The sequence below is a fragment of the Diospyros lotus genome, chromosome 11, assembly GCF_014633365.1.
Source record: "Diospyros lotus cultivar Yz01 chromosome 11, ASM1463336v1, whole genome shotgun sequence".
In the NCBI taxonomy this organism is placed as follows: Eukaryota; Viridiplantae; Streptophyta; class Magnoliopsida; order Ericales; family Ebenaceae; genus Diospyros; species Diospyros lotus.
In genome coordinates this window covers 28119609-28137597 of record NC_068348.1, presented here as the reverse complement: position 1 = coordinate 28137597, position 17989 = coordinate 28119609, and the positions used below count along the sequence as shown (strand labels likewise).

The 17989-nt window shown below is 34.8% G+C and overlaps 2 protein-coding genes across 2 annotated transcripts in view; both read right to left on the bottom strand.

The window, feature by feature from the left end:
* Positions 1-17989, bottom strand: part of LOC127812982 (disease resistance protein RPV1-like) — a 68188-nt gene that overhangs the window by 38038 nt on the left and 12161 nt on the right. The gene's annotated exons all lie outside the window — the stretch shown is intronic.
* LOC127812984 (disease resistance protein RUN1-like) lies at positions 10325-15251 on the bottom strand. Its single transcript, XM_052353629.1, has 5 exons — positions 14511-15251; positions 12894-13995; positions 12397-12795; positions 11387-12286; positions 10325-11274 (listed from the first exon to the last, which is right to left on the bottom strand). The coding sequence occupies exons 1-5, from the start codon at positions 15023-15025 to the stop codon at positions 10576-10578; spliced, it is 3615 nt and encodes a 1204-aa protein (XP_052209589.1). The 5' UTR covers positions 15026-15251; the 3' UTR covers positions 10325-10575.

The window sequence follows — 17989 nt, the reverse complement described above, 5'->3', positions numbered from 1 at the left end:
TTTAGCTATAATACACACCTAATAGTTAAATGAATTTTAACTAAAAAATACACCTAATAAAGCACTCACAAAACAAATATTTAAAAATAAAAAAATAAATTTCTATAATTGGGTTTTGATCTTCATTAGGATTAAAAATAATCTTTGGGTCTTTTTCAAATAATGTATTCCATTGGTTGCTCAAGTTGGGCCTTAATTCTTCATGAGCTTTAATTCTTCATGAGGTTTAATTCTTCATGGGTTTTAATTCTTTATAAGTTTTAATCCAATTTGAGTCTCCAATCCCACCTTCTTCATGCCTACAAATAAGCAATTGAGTGTTATTAATAAATTATATATTATGTATATATTTATATGATATATTATATGGTATATTATATACTTATATATTATATATATGCTCCATGCATGCACTCTATTGAGTATATGTATTATGTTATAATATATATATATTATATTTACATGTTTATTATAATATATTATATTATATATATATATATATTACACATAACTATTTAATTAAACCAATTTTAAAATCAAAACGAAGGTTATAATTATAATAAAATTTTACAAAATTAACCACTAATCACCCGTGATAGGTTGATTTCATGTGGATAGTTCATCCAAATGTTTTTGTATGTGCATTGAAATTCGTGCATTGAAATGTTATTTTTTGTAATTCATTGATAGATGTTGTGGTTATGGCATTAGCATATCTTTTGTGTTATTCATGTGGGATGTCGGAATGTCAACCTGTGTTATGGCACTTGAGTGATAGCACTAGGGAAACGTGTTAATGATCAATGCCCACCTATGAGGGGGCTGAGAATGGACACCACCCTTGCGTGTCAAAAGTGGTGGGGTTGAGAGTGTACACCACCCCGGATCGGTTCAAGTGGCGGGGCTGAGAGTGGACACCACCCCAGGTTCATTTGAGCGACAACATTGTTTTCAAGGAGAACGTGGATTCCTAGGGATAGTGTTAATCATCTGGTGGCCAGGGTTTGTGTTGATGAGACCTGGACTGCCTTTGAGTGGAAAAGTAATGATGACGGGGTGATTCCCGGGTTGATGCATTGATGTTCCCCTCTTAAGCTAGGGTTGTATTATGCCAATATGTTGGTGTGGTCTAGTTGCCTCTAGAGAGATTTGTTCTTTCCCTATGGTATGGGTTAAGCGTTGTATGAGATTCTCTTGGGTTGAGGTGTGTCAAGATATGTCGGTTTTGTTTATGGTCTTGCATATATCATGAAAATATTTTTGAACTCTCACTTAGATGATTCAGCATCTAATTTGGATTATGTTCTTGAAATATTCAAACATTCCAGGTGAAAGCAGTGGCGCCAAAGGAAAAGATGTCGTCAAGATGTAGCCGCTATGTTTAGTTTTCGTAGGTCTTTGTCTATGATTACTATGTTCAGAGGTTATGTAATATTTTGATATTTTTATGTGAAACATCGATTTGGTTATTTGATTGTAAAAGGAATTTATCGGTTACATATCATTGAGGTTTTGATATTGTTTTCGCTGATGTGATTAATATTATTTGTCTTAGTTTATTAATTATTAAATTTGATGTGCTGAGAAGGTATCATCGGGATTTTCGAAAAATGATTATATTGAGGGTATGAATATCAAGAGACTTATGTTGTGTGTATAATGTTGAAAAAAAAAATATTCCCGAAATCTCAAGTTAACGCATGCTTGGGAAAAAGTAGGGCGTTACAACTTCTCTGTACAATCTTCATTATCAGACTTTTACGACCTTCATTATTGGATTTATTCGATCGGACTTCTATGGCCTTTATTATTGGATTTCTTCGATTGGACCTTTTCGATCGAACTTTTCCAACCTTTATCGGAGAAGTCTGATCTTCGATGAAGTCCAATCGGACTTCAAATCAAACTTTATCGTCTCTTTCACCCTCTTTCTCCCTCCTGACAGCGTCGCCATTGCCCCCTACTGCCGCTCAATCTGCTGTTCATCACCCCCTGCTACCTCCAGCCATTGTATATTTTGTTGTGTGTGTATATATATGTTGAGTATGTGTGTATGTTGTTGTTGTTGTTGTGTGTGTGTGTGTGTATATATATATGTTGTGTGGGTGTCAATCAATTTATGCAAAGTAGAGAGGAGGTAACGAGGTTAGGCAGCAACGAGGCAAGGCAAGAAACGACAATGGCAGATAAGAGAAAAAATAGTATTTTCTTAAAAAAATAATCAAAAAATAAAAAATAAATTAAATACCAAGTGACATGTCACCTGAGTAAAGTCACACGTTGGTCAAAATTGATTTTAACTTTAGTTAAAATTGTAATTAATTTTAGAAATTGAGTTATTCTTGTCAAAATTAAAAATATTGAATAAAATTATCAAAATTCAAAATGTTTAGGTTGCGTTCTTTTTACTGTTTTCAAGTCATTTTTAGTTTTCAATTTTTTAAAATAATGAAAACGCCTTCTTTTTGTTGTTTTAAAAATACATTTTTGAAAATAAAAAAAATTGTAAAGAAAACTCAAAACAATAAAATTTTTTTTTGAGTATTTTCATTGAAAACAAACTCTAAACTCAAAATACATTTATTTATTCATATTTTATTATTATAATGGAAAAAATATTACAAAATTCATTAACTTAAAAATGTATATATTTTTTAATAATATGTTAACATTAATATTTCTAATTTACTAAATAATCAAATTTATTGAAAAAAATATCATTAAAAATTATTTTTAAAATTTTAAAGAGAACGTGTTTTCTAATTTTCTGTTTTGAGAAATAGTTTTTCAAAATGACAAAGAGAACGCATTTTCAATTTTCTAAAAATAGATTACCAAATCAAAAAACTGAAAATGAATTCAAAACTCAAAATTAAAAATTGAAAAGTAAAGAAAACGCAGCCTTAGCTTTTTAATATTAATAGCACTTCTTGGCATCAGAGTAGGAGACAATGCACTAAATGGTAAGGATGGAGAGAAGAGGGAAGGGAAGAAAGTAGTGAAGATAGAGAGATGCAACTGCTGGAGGGAATAACCCCAAAGCAGGCAACATCAGTTTGAGTCAGGGGTGGATTTAGGGGGGCAGGCACGGGCTGCAGCCCCTCTCCCAGATTCAGTTCTCCCCCAGATTTGTAAGGGAGGAGGGCTGAAATGGGTTATAGATCTGGGGCCAGCCCTCCCCCAAATCTACTCCTAGATCCGCCCCTAGTTTGAGTGCATAGAAATAGTATGAGAGCAAGCACGAGCAGTAAGTTCAGATCAATCATACACGTTCACCAATCAAAGGCTTGCTGTAAACCTTCTAAAAAGTGTTAGCCAATACCAATTATGTGCAATCAAACAGCATAAAAAAGCGAAATATTTTGAAGAAAAACATTTTACATGAACAGAGTGCTGGATGAGAAAACAAGACCAGAGCTTCAAACGCAGACCAGTATAATACTGAATAAACAGCTTAGCATGCTAAGATATCTTTCTTTAGGAAACACATTAAATAGTAAGAGCATAATTTTTTAAAAGAAAGAAAAATACAACACATCCCAGGGCTGCGCCTGAGGGCCTAGATGTGCCCAGGTCTGCACTCGCCTGGGAGCATTCCAGGCTCCAATGGTAACCCTTGCGCCTAGCCTCGCCTTTAATAATATTAATTATTACACACATTAAACAACATATGCAAAAGATAACTGCTTTTAGTTTAGCAGAAAACATAATTTTTCTTCTCTTGGCCAAGTATTTGGCAGACAATTAAACAATGCGTTAGTTTTTATTTAGCAATAATTAATTTTTTAATTTAAAAGAAAAAAGAAAAGAAAGGAAGGGGTGTTGGACTCAATTTTCAATTTGTAAGATGTGAAAATAATTTTCTACTTTCAGCAATTGAGCGTATTTTCAAAATTTAACTGAAAAAGAAAAACTACAGAAAGAAAATGCGAAAAACTAGGGATAATAATAATAATAAATAAATAAAAAAACTAAAAGACGTTCTTTATAGCAGGAAGTCTCAACTCTCAGCTTTTGGGAGAAAATTCAAATTTTCCATCAATTTAAAAATAAAATTGATGTCATTCCAAGACCTAATCCCACACAAAAATGGCCTAACCGTCCATTAAAACTGAGAAAACGAACGAATGGGAAAAGAAAATGCACATTCAGACTCACTCACTAGAGAATTCCATCGCCAAGAAATTGCATATCAATAGTTCTTCTCCAAGTCAAATCAAGAAGAAATTCGTAGATATAACAAAACGATCCATATCTACTGTACGTATACCAACATCTATGTGTGTGTGTATATATATACATAGAGAGAGGGAGAGAGAGAGAGAGAGAGAGAGAGAGCCTTCGGAGATGATTTGAATGGAGCAGGGCTAAGGCCTTCCCCAAAATCGGTGCTATTCTCTGAGAGTGACGGCCAAATAGGGCTCTAACTTCCACGCCTCCAAAGCCCAATAATTTCACGCGCCGCCACTCAAAACCCATGGCCTTCTGACGAGAAAATTTTTAAATAATTTTTTCGTATGCAACATCTAATCTAATCTAATAAAAGTATAAAATTAATACATAATATTTCATTCAAACATAATTTTTTGTTTTAATAGTGATGATGCGGAGCCGATCACCTTCTTCTGTCTCGGACCAAGTACCTGCAAAAAGGGTGGGGACTTGCTCCCCGTGATCCCTCCGACGCTCAAGTCAGTTCATAGGGTTTTTGAGGAGTATAATAGTAATGGAAAAATAATATATGAGTCCCTTAAGAGTCAGATCAGATCCCATACCTGTAGAGGTTACCCTCTATTTATAGATGTCCCGTGGCCTTTTCCTTAGGAGATAAGATATATTTCAAAAGGAGAGGTTGATCCCCTTTCCATGGGGAGAAAAGATAATCTTCCCTAATAGAGATAATTCTTGGGATATTTAAAGATATCATTGGTTGACTTAATCTTCTTCTTTATCTCTTTCCAGTTCAAAATCATAATAAAGATTATAAAGATAAGCGGAGCTCCTAAGTCTTGACACGTGGCGATCGCATATTGGTCTTTACTGGCACACATGGCTCCGAGTTAATGGTAACCTCCCAGGGGTAGTACAATAAAATTGCCCCCTGTAAATATTCCCTCATCACTTGCCCCCCACTCCTTGAGCTGATCGAGTAAGGAGGTTGGGCAGCTGAAGGAGTAGTTGTCACTGTTTTTCTGAGCCTCTGTAAAAAAATTCTGTTAAAAATTTGGGTTAGCAGTCTCGAATGCTGAATTCGCTTCTTAAGTCTCCCGGTGCCTTTTCAGTCTTCCCATGCAAAGGGTGATTAGCTCGCTCGAGGTGATAGTGACGTTCGAGAATTTTCCTTATCTTCTAGGCCGCTGGCCGAGGCTGTGTGCCTTGTCTTCGGGGGCCACTAGCCGAGGCTATGGTGGCCGAGGCCGCGTGCCTGATCTTTGGGGGCCGCTGGCCGAGGCTGCGGTGGTCGAGGCTGCGTGCCTCGTCTTCGGAGGCCGTTGGCTGAGGCTGTGGGGGCCGAGGCCGCTTGCCTTATCTTCGGGGCCGTTTGGCCGAAGCTGTGTTGGTCGAGGTTGTGGTCCCCTTTGGTCTTCATTTGGCGGAGGTTCGTAGCCTCCGACTTGATGCCTTTTGGTCTTCATTTGGCGGAGGTTCGTAGCCTCCGAACTGGTGCCTTAATTAGTAAGGGTGGTCCCATTTGGTCTTCATTTGGCGGAGGTTCGTAGCCCCCGAACTGGTGCCTTAATTAGTAGGGGTGGTCCCATTTGGTCTTCATTTGAGGGAGGTTCGTAGCCTCCGAACTGGTACCTTAATTAGTAGGGGTGGTCCCCTTTGAACCTTCGGTTTTGAGTTGTTAAGAGTTCGAGGATCATAAGTGATCATTTGTTTTTGAGTGTTCAGGGGTTCGGGCCCCCCCGAGGATCATATCTGATCCTTTGTTTTTGAGTGTTCGGGGGTTCGAGGCCCCCCGAGGATCACATTTGATCCTTTCATCTTGAGTGTTCGAGGGTTCGAGGCCCCCCGAGGATCATATCTGATCCCTTGTTTTTCAGTGTTCGGGGGTTCGGGGCCCCCCAAGGATCACATCTGATCCTTTACTCTTGCGTTGTTGAGGCCTTTCGGACCTTCGGTTTTCATTCGCACATGCTGGCTTGGATTGTAGTTGATGACGGGATTTCAAATAATATCCTTATTTTATTTTCGCGGTTCGGTGAAATGCCTACGTCCGCAATTAAAGAATAATAATATTTTGTCTTCGCGATTCAGCGTAACGCCTACATCCGCAATTAAAGAACAACAAATATTTTGTTTTCGCGGTTCGGCGTAACGCCTACATCCGCAATTAAAGAATAACAAATATTTTGTTTTCGCGGTTCGGCGTAACGCCTACGTCCGCAATTAAATAGAGTATTTTATTTTTGCGGTTCGGCATAACGCCTACATCCGCAGGTGTTCGGGGCGAGCCTTTCATCTGCTAACGTTATTAATCCCGAACATTTTAACAGAATCAATTAAAATTCAAGTCATTGGAGCATATCTATCAATCAATTCAAATTAAAACCTTTTGCATATATCTAGCAATTCTCCAATAAATAGTAGTTAAAACACTAGAATGATAAAACAAGGGAAATAAGTTTTAACCAAAGCGATATTAACAGAGCTTCCGTCGCAACCATTATCGCTGCTTGCTACGGCCATCGCCTGGCTCATCCATGGTGGTTTCTGGATATATACCCCTTTTCCAGGAAGTCTTCCCCTTTAATATTATAATATAACACCTCTTTTCTTATTTACTCCGCTAGGCTTCCATGATAAGCTTTTCTCCAACATATATATATTCATATAATATGAATGTAATGGCAGAATTACGCTTCTTTTATGTGATTGAACATATATATATATATATATATATGAATCTTTTGGCCTTCTCTTTCAATTATTTTTATATAAAACAATAATTGCAAAATAAAATCGTAGGAGGCACAAAAAATATTAAAAGAGAGACAAGCGTACCCATTATGCAATCAGCAAATACGTGTAATTGAGTTGAATAGATTTCCTACGGCTTGAAATTGTACTTGGAAAATAGAAGGAAAAGACGAAGGCCCCACGGTGGGCGCCAATTGATGATGCGGAGCCGATCACCTTCTTCTGTCTCGGACCAAGTACCTGCAAAAAGGGTGGGGACTTGCTCCCCGTGATCCCTCCGACGCTCAAGTCAGTTCATAGGGTTTTTGAGGAGTATAATAGTAATGGAAAAATAATATATGAGTCCCTTAAGAGTCAGATCAGATCCCATACCTGTAGAGGTTACCCTCTATTTATAGATGTCCCGTGGCCTTTTCCTTAGGAGATAAGATATATTTCAAAAGGAGAGGTTAATCCCCTTTCCATGGGGAGAAAAGATAATCTTCCCTAATAGAGATAATTCTTGGGATATTTAAAGATATCATTGGTTGACTTAATCTTCTTCTTTATCTCTTTCCAGTTCAAAATCATAATAAAGATTATAAAGATAAGCGGAGCTCCTAAGTCTTGACACGTGGCGATCGCATATTGGTCTTTACTGGCACACATGGCTCCGAGTTAATGGTAACCTCCCAGGGGTAGTACAGTAAAATTGCCCCCCTGTAAATATTCCCTCATCACATGGCTCCGAGTTAATGGTAACCTCCCAGGGGTAGTACAGTAAAATTGCCCCCTGTAAATATTCCCTCATCAAATAGTCATAATTTAAAAAAAAAAAAAAAAAACAACACCAGTACCAAATACAATGTTTAGTATTTATGTTTTAATCCCAAAAAAGAAAGAAGTACATGAAAATTGGCAATAAAATTAAATAAACTCCAATTATCAATCAATTATTCAGTTGAATACAATCAAATGAAACGAAAATTGAACCTAAAACCCAAAAAGTCCTAAGACATCGTACATACATCATTTGCAAATTAAGCAAACATTTAGTTGTGCCAAATTGTAAGCATCCTAAGTAACAGCATTATAGTGGGTACTGGTTTTGTAAAAAAATTCAAAATCATAGACCTAAATGTGAGCATCAAGCTTCAATTTTTTAACATTTTTGCCAATTTGGCGACTTCTCGAACGGGTGGAAATAGGTCAATAACCAGCTAAGGTGGGCCTAGAGAAAGCCACCACCGTCTGCATTAGTGTATAGCCCAATGCACCAAACAAAGGATTTGTATAATTCAATGGATGGAATTTAATTATGTTTATGGTTGGTCAAGTTTGCAATCTCTTTCCGTGCCCCCCACACATCACAATCCATCTAATCCATAAGCTGCCTAATCGTTTTTAATTTTCAGTCTTGAATTTTAAATTTATTTTTAATTTTTTATTTTGATAATCTATTTTTAAAAAATTAAAAAAAGTATTTTTTTTTGTCATTTTAAAAAAATATTTTCTAAAATAAAAAATTAGAAAACACATTTACTTTAGAATTTTGAGACAAATTATTTTATGATATTTTATTTAATGAATTTGATTATTAAATAATAAAATTAACTATTTTTAATAAAATTTTACTATTAAAATAAAATAATAATTTATATATAATATTTGTAATATACTTAATAATATACTATATGTTATTCTATATTTTTAATTATAATATAGATATATTATATTTTTTAAATTTTAAATAAATATATAATTTTATTTTTATAATTTAAGAATAATTTTTTTATTTTTTTCCTATTTTTTTTTCTTTTTTCTTTTTTAGAACCAAAACATGAAAAATGAATTGTGTTTTCCATGTTATGGATTTAGAGATTGTTTTGGCTGAAAATAATCAAAATAATTTTTTGTTGTTTTGAGTTTTCTTTATAAATTTTTTTTTCATTTTCGAAAATATATTTTTGAAAATGACAAAGTAAACGTATTTTTATTATTTTAAAAAATTAAAAACTAAAAATGACTTAAAAATAACAAAGAGAACTCAGAATTTTTAAGTAACATTATTTGTACATAGTATTTTTCATATTACATATTTTTTTCATTTATTATTAACTATTTTCTAAAAATTATAATCATTTTTGCTATGCGTTAAAAGTGTTTAATTCTTAAAAATCAAGAATACTTTTAATTTTTACATTATTTGTAATTTTTTTAAAATAATTGATAACTTTATAAAAACTTATTGTTAATTATTTACAAAAAATACTTATAATTTTATGAATGTCAAATATAATGTCAAAATACAATGTAAAAATAGTATTATCAAAATAAAAACTCTATAATAATTTATTTTTGATATTATTGCACCAAACAATGTGCAAAGTTTTTATAAGCAAAATTTTAACTCTATCTTAAACGAAACCAACAAATTCTAAATTCATCCGTTAATATAGTTTATTAAAAATACAAAATATTTTCCTTTTAAGAACTTTCAAATTCTAAAAAGGAAGTTGATTGACAGTTCAAATCGAATTAGTTAATTTTGTCCCATTTTTATTAAGTTTGATTTGAATTAGTTTTGATATAAAAATCATTTTTAGCTTTTAGTTTGATTTTAATGTTAATATTTTAATTTTTAATCAAACTAACCAAAATATATGTTATTGTATAAAAATACAACTAAATTTCAAGTTAGGTAGGAAATTATCATTAAAATTAATTTTATCACGACTACTATACTTATTAAAATCTCTTAAATTCTAAAAAAAATTAGTTAACATTGGTATTTTAATCAACCTGGGATGATTTGAGTAAATTGATTTTTAAAATTTTACTCATATCAGTGCGATTATATATAATTTAAGTTAGTTCAACATTAAGATCCTAAATTATAAATCCACAATATACATATATCTAAAATTTTAATTACAATGAGATTCAAATCTGAATGAAAAATAAACAGACTCTACTAATTTTTTTATAGGTATAATATACACTATTAGTCTTATTTTAAAAAAAAAAAAAAAATTGGCGCCTCTAATTTTTCTTGTGTCCTAACAAAAATTGGATGGAAGAAACATAGATAAATAATTAGTATTATTTTATTCATTGCTATAATTAATCCTTACATTTTTTTCTCAATACATGAAATGAATCATTGTAAGATCAAAATTTGCCACGTTCTCCTCACTCCTTTGTTAACTTCTTATGGAATGATAAAACAAGGCAAGATTCATTATTTACCGTCCATATGATCTCAAGGAATACAAAAACTCAGTATATTAATACAAAAGACAATGTTTCAATAAGAGGAGGTACTCATGGAGCTGAATCCAAGTGATAAATCAAGCACATTAAAGATTTTCCAATCCAAGCAATGAAGACACAAAAGAGTGGAAGGGCAAAAATAAACTAGTTCTGATAAACAAAAATCTATTGATGAAATAAATTACAAGGTGCTAGAATTAAAGCATAAATCTGGGAATGAAAAACATATGAATTTTGCAACAGTCACCAAAGCTGGCCGAAAAGCAATGGAAGTCCTAGACCATGAAGAGAGAAAATATCTTAATTACAAAGCAGCTTATTGGGCCCTATATGTGAGCTGCTTGGAATTGAAGCCCGAGACAAAACAAATTCAAGGTTAAAATAATATCTTCGCTCGCTTTATTTTTTGTGAATTAATTTCTTACAAACAACATCTAGAGGTTCAAAAGGAGTTATCCTCCGTGAATGGTGGCGTACCAAATAACCTCCTCCAGGACAATCTAAGCATTTCTTAGGATGAATGCCAAGACGAATGACTCTAGTGCTCCCAGGTTTTGCAGGCACAGGATAATTCTTGCACTTCAAGCAACTACCATTACAACAACCAGGAACTACCTTTCCATAGGGATGGATTTGTTGGGCAACTTCTAAACTAGCACATTGGGTGCTCTTTTTTACCTGTGACTCCTCGTACACAAGATGGACGCCAACCTCCTTCACATGGAAATCTTGACTTGTAAAAATCGAAATATTTAGCTCATCACCACCTTCTAACAGATCCTCAAACTTCCAATAACTTAACCACAAGAAGTCCTCATCAGCTCCTGGAATGGCAAAGAAACTTGGACAAAAGCTCCATTTCAAATGCCTAGTTGCATTATTGATAATTATGTGTGGAAACGGGTCGGTCGACCAAGAAAATGGAGCACGAGGTCTGGAATGCGCATAAACAAAACACATAGACATGCCTTGAATTTTGAAATTAACATCGGAAGGTACGGTAAAAGATATTGAGGATCCTACATTCTTAAGAATAAACTTCACAGGAACATTGCTTCCCCGCAGATGAGTATAAAATGTATGAGGTTCGTAAATTCCCTATGCCACAAAAAGTATAATTTAAATGTTAGAGGTGGAAATACAAGCAAACATATAAATAATATATATATATATATATATAAAGAGAGAGAGAGAGAGAGAATGGGAGTACCAAGTGTCGAACAGTCCTCATTGTTGAACGCCAGCGTAAAAGTAGCACAGGCGGTTTATCCATAGCTTCAAAGTCAAATAAGCCCAAATTATTTATTAGCTCTGCGTCAACCCTTTCTAAGGGTTCTAACTTGAATCTGCCCTCAATCTCAAATAGACTCGTACAACGACAATAATTTACACTTGAAGTGCGGCGCACTGATCCAAAGGTTATTTTTTCTAACGATTTACTGCCACTGGTATGTAGTATTTTTATATTTTTCCACAGCTCAAGTGACCGAAGGCTTGGGCATGATTTTAACCACAGAACCCGGAGACTACGAAGATCCTTGACGCAATTGGGGAGGCTACAAATTGGATTCATGCTCAAATTTAGTATCTGCAATGACGATAAGTTGCCAAATTCCCTCGGGAAAGTGTCATCAAATAAATTGCATTTTGCAATACTTAAATATACCAAAGACTGGGGGAAAGAAACCCACAAAATTTTTGGAACTCGTCTTACACTCAATGGCCAAGTCAATACAAAGAAATTCCATGTTTTGACCTCCAGAGTGATAGAGTAATGATTTATTTCTGTTCCATCCGCTAGAAGCACTGTCAGAGAATCCATATTCCCCAGCTCTGTTGGAAGTTCTTCAATATTTATGCAACCAGAAATGTCAAGTGTTGCCATAGATTTTAGCCCACAAATGGTTTTCGGAAGCTTCTTCAATTTCTGACAGTTCCTTAAGTTTAAGAAAATAAGTCTTTGTAGGAGTCCAATTGATTCATTAATCTCAACCAGCCCTGTACAATTTTCAAGTACAAGTCTCTCCAGATTGGGTAGCATTGATAAATCAGGAGTCGCAAAAAGATTATGGGAATGACTTAGATCAAGGATCTTCAACCCTACAGGGCACTGTAAAACAGAAAAACAGGGCCATTAATGTTAATAAGTTGATTAAAATCTTATGAAGTCACAACTTTATAGCAGAAAAGAAAGGATAAGAAATGAATTAAGAAACAAACCTTGGTTCCATTGAAAACATTTTTCAAGGAACTATAAGGCATCTGAAGAGCGACCAGCTTGTCAAAAGGGAAATCATTAGGTGTTGATTGTAAAGGACAGTGAGACCAATACAACCATCGTAATCCTTTCGGAAAATTTTTACAGTTTCCATGGAGTTGTACATCACTAATTTGTAGAAGTTGTAGGTTGGACATGCCTGCAAATGCATCAACTTCCAAAACTTCTTCATTCCAATTTTTGTTAGCACTGCCTTTAAGAAGACCGGAGAAGATTTCAAAGTGATAGCTCTTGTGCTTATTGGAATTGCTTTCTTTAAGGTGCCCAAAGCTGTTCCCTAGAGATTTATCCTCTTTCAAGAAATGCATATCAAGAACGAGGCCTGTGATTTTTTTGGTGCCCTGGCAAATAAATAATGGGAGGGGGGAGTAACACTGATAAATACACAATATCCTTTCATAAATAAGTATAAAAATACATGAGAATAGTTAATTCTTACAATTTTTTCTCTCAAGACATGAAATGAATCCTTGTGATTCCAAAGCCTGCTGCGTTCTCCCAACACTTTGGGCGATTCTTGCCGAACAATTTCCCTTCCCATTTCTTGAATCAGTTGATGCATCACCAGCTTGTTATGCATATCAATTGTCAAAAGAGTCCTGTCAATGAGATTTTCAATTCCAACCAATGTGTAGTAATCACATCCATCCAAGATTGTGACCGTGGAGTCTTTGTCCATTCCAACAAAGAAGCAAGCAATATCAAGGAATAAATCTTTGTCGTGGTCATCTTGTAAAGAGTCGTAACTTAGTTTGAGTTTTTCAAGGATTTCACTGTCAGGAATTTCTTTCAATTTTTGTAGGTGACTTTTCCATACATCTCTGCTCTTCCCAGATAGAGAAGAACTCAAAGTTTTAATAGCTAACGGAAGCCCTCTGCAGTACTTTACTGCCATCTGTGACTCTACCAAATAATCATCACTAGGATGGTTTTGTCCAAAGGCATGCCAACTGAAAAGCTCTAAGGATTCATTGAGATCCAACAACTCAACCCTGCGTACTTTGCAACATTCATGAGTTTTTAGTAAACCCTCATGTCTAGAGGTTATGATCATTTTACTACCCAGAGAAAGCCAATCCAGCATCCCAAGGAGTGCATGCAATTGCTCCCGTTTATCTACATCATCAAGAATTACGAGAACTCTTTTAGAACCTACAGCTTCTTTAATCTTAACAATCCCTTCATCAATGTTGTTTATTTTTTCCTTTCTTCCCTTTACAATATCCGAAAGAAGTTGTCTTTGCAATCGTATTAGGCCATTTTGTTGTCTAGAAACTTCTCTTATATCTGCCAAGAAGCTACTGCCTTCAAAGTTTGAGAAGTTTAAGTTGTATACAAATTTGGCAATGGTTGTCTTCCCAATCCCACCCATCCCACAAATGGCGACAATTCCAACATCACTGCCTTCATCTTGTAACCACAAATGAATGCGTTTGGCACGAGAATGAAGTCCAATGGGATATGGGGAAACATTCAAGACTGTTCGCCTTAGCTTGTCTTCAACGACCTTGACAATTTTCTGGATAAACTTTGACTCGTGCCTATGTTGGAATCCAAGACAAAAAAAATACCTTCAGATATACCATTGACATCTTGGAAAATCAAATCATGAGAGAACTTTCTTTAATGTGAAGGGAATCTAATTTTTAATAAACAAGATGCATTATTTGCACATGATGTTTCTCTCGTTTGTTGGACTCCCCCACCGAAGGTTCTCTACTTGAATTTACAATTTTTTGCTAGTTAACGGACTCTACTTCCCAAAAAATGTGCTCTGGCAAAGCCATTGCAGCAAAAATAATATCATGTAATTGTGAGATATCATGTAATTGTCATACAAATTTGATATGTAATGCTTTCTACTTACAGTAACTAGACGCCATTATGTCAGGTCTCCAATTTTGTAAGAAATGCATTTGCTGAAACTAGATTCTAAAAAAATTGATAATATTCATAACTCAATTATGCTATTTATTAATCGTTTTACTATTTATAGAATCTACAGCCACCATTAATAATTATGGAAAAAGAGAGAGGCGGGAGGAAAAAAGCTTACCCATCGGCTTGATTTTGTAGAACCATGCCTGTTAAATTAGCAGCTTCCTCAAGTGCTTCCTTCCACCCTTTCAGTTTCTCCTTCCATTCATTTGCTTCACCCTCGAATCGCTCTTCATGCCTCGCAAGTGCCTCCGCATAATCCCCTGTTTGTTTCCTAACCTCGGATGGATCCACGTGGTAAAACACCGGCAGAACCACGTGGCTGGAATCCTCCCTCCTCCGTTTTTCGAGGATCATCACGAGCTCGTCGAGGCACCAACTGGAAGAAGCATAGTTCCTGGAGAAGACAACAATTGAAACCCTAGAATCTTCGATGGCCCTATGCAGCTCCAGCTTGATGCTTTCCCCTCTCTCCATCCCGTAATCGTCTCGGAAGGTGCGAAATCCGGCGTTGGCGAGAGCCGTATAGAGGTGGTCGACGAACGTCCGGCGATTGTCCTCGCCTCTGAAGCTCAAGAAGACGTGATAGGCGCTGCTCCGAGGAGCGGAAGACGAGGTTCTTGTTGTAGTCATCGAACAGACAGAGCTGAGAACAGGATGCGGGAAGAGAAATAGCAGAAGCGAATGATGAATGTAAGAGAAATTAAAGTTGAGATGATAAAGTGTTCGTTCTTCTGAGCATCGATCATCAGCTCCGAAGAGATCTGGAAGGATGAGTGGAGAAAGCGAGAGAAATAAGGAAGAAAGCAAAGCGTCCAGCAGTGACTCAAAAGGGAAGTCTAATAATTAAATGTGGAGGGAAGTTGCAACGAAAATGAAGCCACATTTACAACCCCTGCCGGAACTGCTATTATTATCAAAAATGTTATTTCTGCATTTAATATTGTAAAGTGAATTATTATAAGTAAATGACAAATTTATTTATTAAATTAAAATCACCTTGTTATGGCTCATTTGTCAAAAGCAAATGTAAACAAATGCCGAAAGCAAGTGTGAAGGCTAAAGCCAAGGCAAAAGCATTATAATGCGGGGAGGGAAGTTGGAATGGAAATGAAGAGAACTGTGATTTGAGGAAACTGGAATCCAAATAGTTGCAATTTGCAAGAGTGGAGACTGCGGGAAAGAAACCCAAGAAATTTCTACCCACTCTCTTAGTTTCAAGAGTGGAGAAGGAAAAACTGCGAAGAAAGAAAGCATAGCGTTGATGGCCCACTAAAAGCAGAACAAGCAAAAACGTTGTTGGAGAGAAGGTGCAACGAAGATGAAGCGAATTTTACATCCATTCCACTGCTTCGTTTAATCATCTATTCTATTTCTATGCTTTGTTAATATTTATCTTTAATTAATATCCTTAGCTTAGGCTTGATACTACATGTTAGATAAATATATTCTATAAAATTCACGTATCATATAAAATATAAAATATAAAAAATTAAAAAATAAAAATACCTCGTAAATTCATGATTAGTGATAAGAGTCTAATTGAACAGTAAAACAAGATGCAGAAAAAAAAAAAAACCCATCCTCTGTTTTTCAACAAAACAAGATGTAGAAACAATCTTGAGAATTATCTTGAATTTATTTAATTATTATTATGGGTTCTCCAATATTAAAAATTGTATCCATTATTGATATACTTGCTTGGCTTCTTCTTCTGTATTTTTTCGAGATATTCAAATAATCAGTCTATCAATTGGGATAATTTTATTAGATCAAATACCATCTTCATTTTTATCTTCCTCCTCCTATTCTTGGAAGTTCGTGTTGGCTTTAATAAAAAAAAAAAAAATTAAGATTATAAAAAGAAAAAAATTAAATGCTTTGTCCGTAGCATTGTAATAATACTTCATACGAAAAAAATATATATATATATCTACATGGTGATTTACCAATGATAGGTATAGGCATTGAAAATAATAAAAATATATAATACTAATTAAAGATTAAAATATATAATACTAAGTAGAATCAAACAAGATGATAAAAAATAAGCAGAAAAATCCACAAGAGAGAAAACAAGAAGAAGGTATATACCTAATTACCATGGCATTGAAAATAAAAACAAAAAACAAAAATTAACAAAAAGAGAATCGCATAATAATCTCCCAAAAGAAACATTCCAAAACTGTAATGATAATTATCTATTAATTATTATATTATTAATAATTAATATAATAATATAATAAAGAAAAGAGTAGACTTGAACCGTTGAAGAGAAATGAATATAATAATAATAGGATGGGACTGACAATTTATTAATTTGAACATAATTTTGTTCTTGTAGTTGGATTCTTCTTCTTAGCGGCTTGCTAAATTAAAAGTCTAAACGTGAGTTATTTGTTGGAAAAGCCGAAAGTTAGATTGAAGATGGGCATCCATTTTTATTAATTTAGTATTAATTTTCTTGATGTTTTCTGAAAATTATTATATATGATACCTACACCAATTAAGGAAAGGAAGAGGACGCTTCTTGGACGACTCCTCCTGTACTAGTAGTCATTGAACAGATATGAAAAATATATATATATATATTAAACATAAATATAATAATTAATTCATAGAAAATTATCATAACTTAGCGTCCAGGTACGACAAGATTATGGAGAGAAGCTGGCTTGGGTTGAGTTGCCTTAGAGCAAATTTACACCAATGCCCCAGCTCCTTATAATTTATAATCACGCACAAATTGACCCCACCATGGGTGATCAAATCATATTAAAAAAAAAAAAAGTCACGTAATTAGTTATACAAAGATATTAAAGTTTTGTATGTATAATATCACAACTGCGTTAAAATAATCTTAACAAAGAAGTGATAGGATCGCAACCAATATCAAAATTTAATTCAAATGGTGATTTTGAACACTTTGTGACGAGGTTCGTGTGTCTAATGCGAAGGAACAAACCTTCGTATTTTTGGAACGTTACGATGGCCGGTGTTTGAAGAAATAGGCGTAACTCTCGCATACGGTGTCCATTTTGGGGCCCACGACCCCATTTTGGAAAGGTCTCGACGAGACGAATCAGACTCACTACTTCGCTGTGATGCATGATGGATTTTGACTGTTTGAGATCATTTACAGTATTAAAAATGTTTTTTTATGTTTTTAGTTCATTATTTTAAACATTTCTTTATTTTGTTTTGAAAAGCCCAACCCGTTAGAGGATTGTGGCCTAGTAGATTTTCAGTTTTCACATATTTAAAACATTTATTCGCATTATAGGGTTTTTTGGTTGGTTATGAAATAAGAACGATATTCGTTTTCTTAGTGCAATCCGTACCCAAGCGTATACGTTGTAGGTGAGCCTACATCAGTTAGTATCAGAGCATGGTTCGTGGAAGAGGACGTGCTGTTCGTGGCGGTTGTGGTGGCCGAGATGATGAAATTGCATATTTGCGGAATCAGATTGAGATGTTGACAACTTGGTTTGATCAGTTTATGACGTGGGCGACAGAGGTTGTGCAGCACGGAACCCCTTATGTTCCACCGTGTCGTGGACCAACAGTCAATAGGGATGGCGCGAGTGTGCCGCAGCC

Coding starts and splice junctions, on each gene's coding strand:
- LOC127812984 (XM_052353629.1), bottom strand. CDS start 15,025: ATGACTACAACAAGAACCTCGTCTTCCGCTCCTCGGAGCAGCGCCTAT. Junction 13,996..14,510: donor CTACAAAATCAAGCCGATGG/GTAAGCTTTTTT, acceptor ATTCCAACATAG/GCACGAGTCAAAGTTTATCC. Junction 12,287..12,396: donor ATGTTTTCAATGGAACCAAG/GTTTGTTTCTTA, acceptor TCTGTTTTACAG/TGCCCTGTAGGGTTGAAGAT.